This window comes from Anolis sagrei, chromosome 6, assembly GCF_037176765.1.
Source record: "Anolis sagrei isolate rAnoSag1 chromosome 6, rAnoSag1.mat, whole genome shotgun sequence".
In the NCBI taxonomy this organism is placed as follows: domain Eukaryota; kingdom Metazoa; phylum Chordata; class Lepidosauria; order Squamata; family Dactyloidae; genus Anolis; species Anolis sagrei.
This window is the reverse complement of record NC_090026.1, coordinates 12,059,370-12,070,631: the sequence shown is the minus strand read 5'-3', so window position 1 is coordinate 12,070,631 and position 11,262 is coordinate 12,059,370. Positions and strand designations below refer to the sequence as shown.

At 39.0% G+C, this 11,262-nt stretch overlaps 1 protein-coding gene across 1 annotated transcript; it reads left to right on the top strand.

The window, feature by feature from the left end:
- Positions 1–1,097: 1,097 nt before the first annotated feature.
- Positions 1,098–10,650, top strand: LOC137097232 (vomeronasal type-2 receptor 26-like). The gene is made up of 6 exons (XM_067469460.1): positions 1,098–1,240; positions 2,002–2,179; positions 3,581–4,426; positions 7,271–7,498; positions 8,337–8,463; positions 9,749–10,650. The coding sequence occupies exons 1-6, from the start codon at positions 1,098–1,100 to the stop codon at positions 10,648–10,650; spliced, it is 2,424 nt and encodes an 807-aa protein (XP_067325561.1).
- Positions 10,651–11,262: the final 612 nt, after the last annotated feature.

Genomic DNA, 11,262 nt, shown 5'->3' with positions numbered 1-11,262 from the left:
GATCAACTATTTCTTAATTTAAGTCATTGGAGTGCTGGCTGTTATCCAGACAAGGAATGAGCTAGAGATGTCACTGCCTTGGTCCTTTCACTATTGGTTGCTACTTCCCGGTGGATGACAGAGGCACAGACACCCCGTGATAATGCGGCCTGTCTGATTAAGAGCCACATCCACTGTTTTAGCATGGTGAGATGTGTTCCACACTGGGCAGGCAAAGCACAAAGCGCAAGGGCAGATGTCTTCACTGTATCTGGTTGTGCTCCCCAGGTTGTGCCATTCAGCTTTCGTATGATAATGTTTCTCCAGAAGTGACCAGAAGACTAATCATGGATGCAAAGAGAGGCTGTGACCATGATTTCAAGGCTGTGATTTGGTACATTGCACATGTTATGATTTTCTTTCCTTTTCCTAAAGCAGAATAAGGGAGTGGGGGGCCTAAAGGAAGGGACCCAACCAAGAAGACTCCATCCAAACGATCTCATCATTGGACAACAACAACAACTAGGGAGAGGAGGCATTGAGTGTTGTCACAGCGTGCGTGAGGGCTTTGGGAGGCAAAAGGGAGGGGGGCATGGCAATGCTCCTGTTAAGTTTGTTATTACCTGAGGAGACACCTGTCGAGTTGTGATAAACATATTTTTGCAATGCCCCAGAGCATTCCCATTTAGTGATTATCCTATTTGTTCCTGGAGGCTCCAGGGAATACTAGTGAAGCAATTGTTCAGCCTGTGCTCTTTTATACTCAGGACTACATCTCCGTAAGTTCAGTGGGATTGATCTATAACTGAAGCTGCACAGGATTGCATTGCCTTAAATTATACGTATATTGCTAATGTCATTGTAGGTGGAGGAAAAGATGGTTCCATTGCTTTGACTGTGTATATTTCATAGTATACCCAACTGATTTCAAACCAACAAACCAAAGGAATTTCGAATAGGCTGTAATGCCAGAGGAAACTTGGATCACAATTTGGGAAGCAATGTATAGTTGTCAAAGTGGAATCTTTCTGTGCAAAATCAAGCTATCCATCCAACTCGTTTTCATTCTGCTGGCGTTCAGTCTGCTTCAGGTGGCATGCACAGCTGGTTCATGTGACATGGGTCGATCTCTTCGTATTCATCACAAGTATCACATGTCTGGAGACCTGCACATTGGTGCCATTCTGTCTCAGATTTTTATGTCTTCGGAAGAGATATCCTTTAGACAAGATCCTGTTGGAAAGTCTCAAGGAGATACAGTGTATGAATTTGGTTTTTTCCCCCATATAATTTCATAAGAGAGGTTGGGATCTGTTAAAAATTCAGTTGTTGTAAGGTTGGAGCTGGTTTAAATTGAGGATAGAAAAAGGATTAGAAATTGTACCTAAATTCTAAAAACATATTTGCTTATGGGACTTATTCCATGTAAAAAATTGCAAATATGGTCATTGTTTTGTACAAAAAAAATTATATGCAGCATTTTCTGTACAGACAATCAAAATGTAGTTTCCTGCACAGAAAATGTAGTTGTCTGCACAAAAATGCCACGTGAGCATGATTTATAAAATTAGTAATAACCCCTGAAAGTCTTTCATAGTTATTCATAACTTTGTTGCTTCCTTTGACAAAGAAAATTAGTAATGAATACCATCCCATGTTTGCAACTTTCTATTGTTTTTATTGCTTTGGGGTCTCTTTTGGGAGAGATTAAGCAGGATAGAGTAATAATTATAATAAGAACAAGAATAATTAGAACACATGAATTCTAATGCACACCTTCTACATCAGTATTGGACTGTATATTTGTAGAAGGCTCAAGCCCATTTTTCTGTATCTGTAGTCAGACATTCTTTAGATAGAAAATGTGCATTAATCTGAAATCTAAGCCTGCTGTTACTGTTGTTTCAGAGTGTTTACTCACAACTACCAACACATCCTGGCCTTGATTTTTGCCATTACGGAGATCAATGAAAATCCCCTTATCTTACCCAACATCACATTGGGATTCTACATTTACAACAGTCATTTTGTTGCTGGCTTTACTTATCTTGCTTCACTGGAACTTCTTTCTACCTGGGGAAAATTTGTCCCTAACTACAAATGCGACAACCAAGACAACCCAGCAGCAGTCATTGGGGGGCCTATTTCTGATGTCTGTCTTTTCATGGCAGACATCCTGTTAGCCTATAAATTTACACAGGTAAGCTTACCCACAAAACTAAGAGTTTGAAACAACAGGATGTCAATGAGAATTCAATATCTACAGACTCTGAATTTACTTTTTGTTAATTTTCCCCTAAGCAATTTAAGAAAAATATTGCCTCAATGTGAGTTGAGACCTTCACTTGTCTTTCATTCTACCATTCTTTCTCTCCTTGGATAAAATAACGGTTAGCTATGGGTTTTCTGGTATGAACAAAACAACTTGATTCTGAAGTTATTAAAGCAGGAACATGCAGTAGTAGCTAGTGGGTTACATATCAATGGGGCAGGTGATCTGGTGTGATATTAATCTAAAAATTATCACAATGTTGATTAAAATCAATGTCCCATAGACATGTAAAGGCACCTGTCTCACAATAGGAAGTTTCAGGTAAGGATATATATTCTCCAATTTTTGTCACTTGTGTTATTTCTCTCTGCAAACCCCTTCCAAGTATGAGTCCTACATAATATACATGGGCCTTTATAGAATCTTGTTGAATCTGAGCAGTGAAGTCCCATAAAGTCCCACTTCCCTTGGATAAAATCATTGGGTGATGAGTTTTATCAACCCCCCCCCCCCCCCCCAGGCCCATATCTATCTTCTCTTTTATGATACATCAGGTTAGCTAATTTCTGGAAACGGCACTCATCAGAATGAAGTCTGTCATGGTGGAAAGCCTGCCAATGTTCATAAATTACATGTATGTGATATATCCTAAAAAGGATAATTTCCTCACGTCCTAGAGAAATTCTGAAATTCCACTTCTGTGGTGTATCCTAAAAAGGATAATTTCCTCACTCGCTAGAGTTATTTACTCCCCTTGAAAGGATGATTCCCTAGCTTTTGATTGTCATTTGAGGCTCAAGTTAGTCTTGTTACTTTTGACCAGATTTATCTGGTTCATTAGCTCTGACCATTCTTAGGAAGAGATAGCCTGGTCACAGAATTTGCCTCCAAGTTGGTTTACAGTGAAGGATTTCATATTGAGTTGAAAGTGAACATGGTCCAGGAGATTTAGATAATGTGAAGACTAACATTGTAATTGATAGATGGAGATAAATGTTCAATCATTATTTCAAGGTATCAAGGCTTACAATGTTTAAACCAATCCAATACCATACCAATACCAATAGCATTCCTTTCAAACCTTAGAGGTGCAAATGCTGATTTTTTTTTAGAGAAATGTTAAAATATTTTTCTAAGACTATTCCTTTGCTATAACCCATTGTTTTTCCTCTAGTTTTCCTTGCTTTTGATTCCTTTTTTTTTGGGGGGGGGGGGATTGTTATTTCAATACTATGTTGTGATTTAAATAGTAGTGTTATACCAGTAATGTTTAACGAGAAGATGCAATTTTCTAATATAATAATTCTTTCCTTATCTCTATTCCCGAAGATCACGTATGGCTCTGCTCCACTAATGGATAACAAAAAGGAAGCTGCTTTCTTTCACCACATGTTCCCAAATGAGAACCATCAATACACTGGGATTCTCGACTTAATGTTGCATTTCCAGTGGACGTGGATTGGAGTGATTTATCTAGATAATGAAATAGGACAAAGATTTGTATATGTAGTAATCCCCATGTTCGTGCAAAAAGGTATCTGCTTTGACTTCATAAAAGCCGCATCCCACCTATATTTTATCAATGAAATGGAAACTATTTCGGAGAAGCTTATTGAAACATCATACCTCATTGGGAGAAGTACTGCCAATATAGTGATCCTAAATGGAGAAGTTCATACAATTCTAGTTTTGAGAATATGGTTAGAAATTCCATTTTTCAATGATTTACCAAGAATAAATAAAGTCTGGATTTTGACAGCTGAAATAGATTTTTCATTGCTCCCAATTCAAAGAGACTGGAGCTTGAACTTCATCCATGGGGCTTTATCTGTTTCACTTCTCCCAAAAAAGGTTTCAGGATTCCATGAATTTCTGCAGAACAGAAAACTAGACACAGATGGAGAAGATGGCTTTATTGGGGACTTCTGGCAACAAGCATTTGTGTGTTCATTTCCTGGGCACAATTTAGACGAGTCCCTTGGAAATATCTGCACGGAGGAGGACAAGCTGGAGACTCTTCCTATGTCTGTTTTTGAAATGAGCATGAACAGTCACAGCTATAGCATCTACAACGCTGTCTATGCTGTTGCACATGCTCTGCATGACATGGATTCGTCAAAGTTCAAACACTGGACAACTGGGATCAGAGATCTTCAAAAAATGCAGTCATGGCAGGTAATGGTTGGAGCACAATATAACAGAAGAATCCAGCTTATTTGCATGTGCAGTCCCCAAATTTTCTGGCAAAGGTTGATGTCTGTTGTCTAGTTACTAGGACTGAGTCACCCTCCTTTTACTGTGACTTCATAGCTGATTCTGTGCATATGAAACCGGCAATATATTTAATTCATTTTGTAACTTTGTATGATAGAATCATAAAATAATAGAGTTGGAAGAGACCACATGGGCCATCATGTCCAACCCCCTGCCATGCAGAAAAAGTGCAATCAAACTATCCCTGGCAGATTGCCATGCCGTTCTTTAAGACGCTCCTCATAGGGACACTATACTGCTTTTGATGCTCAAAATCCCATTACTGTGTACAAACCCACACAATCTCTTCGATCATCTGGAGAGGCCCTGCTCACGCTCCCACCTCCTTCGCAGGCGCGATTGGTGGGAACGAGGGAGAGGGCCTTCTCGGTGGTAGCCCTCGACTCTGGAATTTACTCCCTAAGGACATCAGACATGCCCCAATGCTGGCAGTCTTTAGGAGGAGCCTGAAAACGTGGTTGTTCCAGTGTGCCTTCCCAGACTAAGGAAAACTCTTAGCAGTATGTCCTCAAATGCACTTTAATATTGATTTAGCATTGTCTGTGCGCCCTCATCTTTCTCTGAAAACCCTATCCTAGTTTATCGCCTTGTTCATGTCCAGCATTTTAAATTTGAATTATTACATTTGGCTCGGCCATAGGTTTTTAAATGCTGTATGTTATTATTGTTATTGTTTATTGCTTATTGTGTTCTTTTTTGTTTTTGAGTTTTATTTTATTTTATTCTAACTGTTTGTCTTGATTATTTGTTATCGCCTTTGTTTATTGATGTGCTGTGGGCTTGGCCTCATGTAAGCCGCACCAAGTCCCTTGGGGAGATGGTAGCGGGGTACAAATAATGTATTATTATTATTATTATTATTATTATTATTATTATTATTGGCTTTTTTAGCTGCTGCATCACACTGTACGCTCATGTTCAACTTGTTCACAAGGACTCCAAGATCTTTCTCACATGGACTGTTGTCAAGCCAAGCATCACCCATTCTGTATCTTTGCATTTCATTTTTTCTGCCTAAGTGTAGTATTTTGTATTTGTCCTTGTTGAAATTCATTTTGTTAGTTTTGGTTCAGCTCCCCAATCCGTTAAGGTCATTTTGAATTCTGATCCTGTGCTCTGGAGTATTAGCTATCCCTCCTAATTTGGTGTCGCCCGTCTTGTTTTTGAGAAATACATGCTGACTTTTAATCATCACAGCAGTCCTTTCTAAGTTATTATTGTACTTTGGTATTATACTTTGTGTAAATTTAGTCTATGCATACATAATTTCAGTAAAAGTATGTGATATGATATGATAACCTCCTTTTCATTTTTATTTCATTTTATCTATTTTTACCGAGTTACTAGAGCAAGTAGACAATGCATCTGTCTGTCTTTGCATTCTGTACTGATAACAAACTGCCTCTGAACAAAACCTCTCAGGCTTGCCTTAATTTTGCCATAGTTAGTAGACACAACACACAGTAAAAAAAAGGCATGATACCTTTTCTGAGTACTGGAGATCACACTGTAAATATTGCTTTGTATTCCCTATGACCCATGTTTCTTATTTCAGTGTATGTGCCTATCACATGGCCTGTTAACTAATGGGGAACCCATGAGTTTCATAAGGTTTTTATTAGGCAAGGTACAAGGATTGAATGAAAAGTAATGCCTCCACCTTCGTTACTTGGGTTTGGATGGAAATATTTTAATAAATAAAGCACAGAAATAATCCTTAGAATGTGCTCTTGAATTACCACTATTCACTTTTCCACATAATCACCAGACAATTGCATACATTTCTGCTAATGATGAACAAGTTATTTGAAGCCGTCACAGAAGAAGACGACAGTCTGTTTCCGCAACTCATTGTCCACAGATTTTTCGATAGCCAAGCAAAGCAATAATGTGACCCACACGTTCTTGTGAAATGTCCATTATGCTTGAAATTTCTCTCTGAGTGATACAACGATCACCCTGAATCAATCTGTCAAACTTTTGCTTGTGAAACTCGGTGGTTGCTGTCACAGGACATCCAACTCTTTGTTTGTCATGCAAGTCAGATGTTTCCACCTCAACATCTTTAAACTTACTCGCCCAATGATGCACAGTACTCACATCAACACAATCACCATAAACCGCTTGCATTCTCTGATGAATCTCCTTTGTGGTGACACCTTTTGCTGTCAAGAATTCAATGACTGCACGTTGCTTAAGTCGCATTGACTGCACAGGGTTCCATACTTCTCACTTTAACAGCACAACCATTCAATGCTAAGGCTTCCTGCCAAAATGGAACTGTAGAGGAGAGTCTACTGAACAAGCCAGTACCTGGTGTATACCAGTACTGCTATCTGTTAAGGAGTTACAAAGGTGGAGGCATTACTTTTCATTTAACCCTCGTAGAGTCTGATATGGTTCTACCATTTCCTTCTTCTGAAGTATAGCCAGGTATAGCGCCAGATATTCATTGGCATTTTTCCATCCAAGCACTATCCAGGACTGACCCTGCTGAGTATCCAAGATCAGGTGAGATCTCTTTCCTGGTTAATGTCATTCATATTCCTGGAACATGTGTGCACTGCTCTGTGTACCAGCTTTATATAAAATAGCTCATTAGTATCACCAAAAAAACCCGTATTCCTTCTATAAGGATGCATAAGCTCTGTTAAGCATCGATGTCAAGTGTGAGCTGTTACTATCTTGCTTGTTTATTTGGATCGTGAGCATCATTTGTAACTGTATTTTCTCCTCTCTATTTAGCTTCATCACTTCCTAAGAAGTGTTATCTTTAACAACACAGTTGGAGAAAAGATTTCCTTTAATACAAATGGGGAATTAGCAGCTGGGTTTGATATCATCAATTGGGTCACGTTCCCCAATGAGATGTTTAATAGAGTGAAAGTGGGAAGGATAGATCCACAGTCTCTACCAACCATTGAGTTCACTGTTCATGAGGATGCCATTGTATGGCCCAGCTGGTTCAATCAGGTAGGATGTGAATACATTCCATCATGTGATTTCCACCCTCCCCAAAAAGTATGTACAGTATCTCAGTGTCAGAGACCCATATCATGAGCACGTCACCTTGATAGGAAAACTATCAGGCAACATGCAAACAAGAGAGTATTCTTCATGAGCTGCAAATACTGCTTTCATTCTTTCTCCTCCACTGAAAAGGTACTCTCTCCTGTTTCCATCAAGCATTTTTGTGAAGGAGGTGGGACCAAAACTAGTGACGTTTTTTTGCAAATATCAGGATCCAGGCAGTCTCAGTCAATTTGTCCAATAATCTAGATGTATACTGTGTAGACCTCTCTATATCACAACCAACACTTTGAATTGGAGAAGTTACTCTTTGTCCCAGTTGAGATTTCGGAACACACCTTAAAGGCAGTTCTTCATGGAGTGTGATATAATCATCCAAATGAGATGTCACCAAGACATGCGTAACTGACTGTAGATGGATCAGGTTTCTTCGGCATTGGGTGGAGTTGACCTCATAGCCTTTAAGTGTACCAAAGTACACCTGGAAACTGCAGAAGCTTGGGTAATATTGCCCTGCAATATTCAAGGCCAAAGCCACACAAGTTGTGTATCTGTGAACCTCCAGTGTAACCTCAACTACCACTGAGTGTACCCTGAATGTTTATCTGCCTTTCAACTAACGATGAGTCTTGCCAGACTGATCTTCACTTTCTTTGCCCTCATCCCTATATTGCAGATGCTAGACAAAAGTTTAGACACAAAACGATTCCATGGAATTATATTGGGGGAAGCCAGAGTTGAGGGTCATCACCATGAAATATTTCCCTTTATTTGTTGATAGGCACAACCTCTTTCTCTGTGTAATGACCATTGTTATCCAGGTTACAGTAAAAGAAGGAAGGAAGGGGAGCCATTTTGCTGCTATGATTGTATTCCATGTCCAGAAGGGAAGATTTCCACCCAGAAGGGTAAGAGTGGTCCTCCCTCCCTCCCTATCTTCTTATTTCACACGGAATGTGTTTTCTATAACTTTCCTTCACGCTCTATGTGTATAAAATAAAAGGTTGTTATTTTAGTCTATGGGATTAATGTGGACTTTTTTATTTTCAATTTACATATTCATAAAAACAATGAAACAAATCCATATACATGTATATCTGCATGAACCAATATTTTTTTCTAATTTCTATATTTGTATTTGGTTATACTCCCCCTCCTCCCACCTCTCCCAATTTGGTGACTGGAGACATTAATATATTCCTTCCTATTACATTATTTTTCTATTCTTCCTTCTGGGAGGTCCCCCTTCTTCTGAAACTGTGCCTATAATATTCTTGCTACTATTATCATGTAAGGCAATATTTTGTAGTTTAATGATTTTGTTTGTTTGTTTGACATTCCCAATAAAAATGATTCAGGCTCCAATTGTATCTTTGATTGAAATTCTTTGCAATGTTTTTTGTATCTTACCCCTTTTATACAAGATCATCATGTGTGGAAAAATGTTCCTTCCTATTCTTTATATTTCCAGCACTTTTTGTTTCTTCCCTTGTACGTTTTAGCTAATTTTGCTGGAGTCAGGTTTTTTGTGCCTTGCCCCAGAATCTCTTGTTTTTTTTACAGGTCCACCACATGTGGAAGAAAGTTCCTTCCTGTTATTTACATTTCCAGCACTTGTCGTTTCTTCCCTAATACATTTTAGCTAATTTTACTAGGAACAGCTGGGAACAGTTCCCTTTCAAATTCTGATTGGTCTCTTTCAAATCACATATTTTTACTGTCTAGTGTAAATCTTTCTTTCAGTTGCCTATGTCTGTACACTATAGGTTATTTTAGTTTTCAGTGAGAATAATGTGGAGGAATGGACAATACCTAGCCTCTTTTCCTAGAACAGCACATTAAAACACTCGTTGTGGTAGTAGCTCAATGTGGAGCTGTTGTCTCACTCCAACCCAGCCCAGAAACAACTGAGAGTTAGGGTTCATGGGAATTTATGGGTTGAATGAATAGAAGTAGAAATTGCATAATTTGAATGAGAAGTACCTCATCCTGGCCTGAAGCAGTGGGTGAGATTGATTACTGCCTTGAATTTCTCCTAGTCTCTTTCTAGTCAATATTCCTTCCAACGGACATAGGATGTGGAAATGTTGACTCCATAGGCTTTACTACAGTCTTTCAAAATGATGTTTTGCCTATATCAATTGATTTAAGTGAGGTTGCCTTATATATATGTCAATGTTTACTTTTCCCCAGATATGGATGACTGCTTTCAGTGTCCAAAAGATCATTATCCAAACAAGAACAGGGATTTCTGCATCCCCAAATTGTTAACTTTCCTCACTTTCGAAGAAGCTCTGGGAACAAGCTTGGCCAGCTCTGCTCTTTTCCTGTTTTGTGTGACTGCTGGAGTGCTTGGGATCTTCATCAAACACCGGGACACTCCCATTGTCAAAGCCAATAATCGGACCCTCACCTACACCCTCCTCCTCTCCCTCCTGCTCTCCTTCCTTTGTGCTCTGCTGTTCATTGGACAGCCACGGAAGGTGACCTGTCTCTTTCGTCAGACATCTTTTGGCATCATCTTCTCTGTGGCTGTTTCTTCTGTGTTGGCAAAAACTGTCACTGTGATTCTTGCTTTCCAAGCCACCAAGCCTGAATCCAAGTTGAGGAAATGGTTGGGGAAAAGAATGGCCACCTCCATTGTTCTTTCCAGCCTGCTCATTCAAGCCACAATTTGTACAGTGTGGCTGTCTACCTTTCCCCCATTTCCTGATCTTGATGTGAACTCAATGGCTGAAGAAGTCATTCTGGAATGTAATGAAGGGTCAATCACCATGTTTTATTGCCTCCTGGGTTTTATGGGTTTCCTGTCTATTTGCAGTTTCACTGCAGCTTTCTTTGCCAGGAAGTTGCCTGACAGTTTCAATGAAGCCAAATTTATCACCTTCAGCATGTTGGTTTTCTGCAGTGTATGGATTTCTTTTGTTCCAACATACTTGAGCACCAAGGGGAAATACATGGTGGCAGTGGAGATCTTCTCAATCTTAGCTTCCAGTGCCGGATTACTATGCTTTATATTTTTCCCCAAATGCTATATCATTCTTCTGAGGCCTGATTTGAATACAAGGGAGCAAGTAATGAAAAGAAGGCATTAAAGAAAGTTTCTGTTTATACATTTATCATCTTTTTTTTCTTTTGTTTGGAATTTGGTTCCAACAAGAAATCATCCTTCCGCTCCCTTGCTTCTTTTCAATTTTATTAACCTCCTAAGGATAATAAAATTGAAAAGAAGCAAGGGAGCGGAGGGATGATTTATTGTTGCCACCAATTTGAAAGGAACTAGTATTCAGGAGATTTTACCCCAGTTCCCAATTTTAAAAAGAACTGGCCGATTTGCAATGGAAGTTGCCAATTAGGAACCAAATTTACCATCAAGTTGGAAGGGAGGCTGTTCAATTGCACCTCCTCCTTTATTACGAAAGTAATAACTTAGTAGTAATTACACTGTATATACTGTAGCGTGACTGGAGAGAAGAATGTAGATTTATTTGGTTACTTTTCCCTGCGTTTCTGCCACCATGTGAGGTAAGTTGTAATATTGTGAGAAATGGCACTTTGGACACAGAATAGATGGAGCTGAGGCAATCTTCAAATAAAAGTTAACAATTTTATTAAGTACACAGCGTGTGGTTGCAAGACGTAACTTTTCCTTGTTGCACTTGGAATAATACTTGTAACTTTAACAGTTCATTCTTTCAAGTAACACA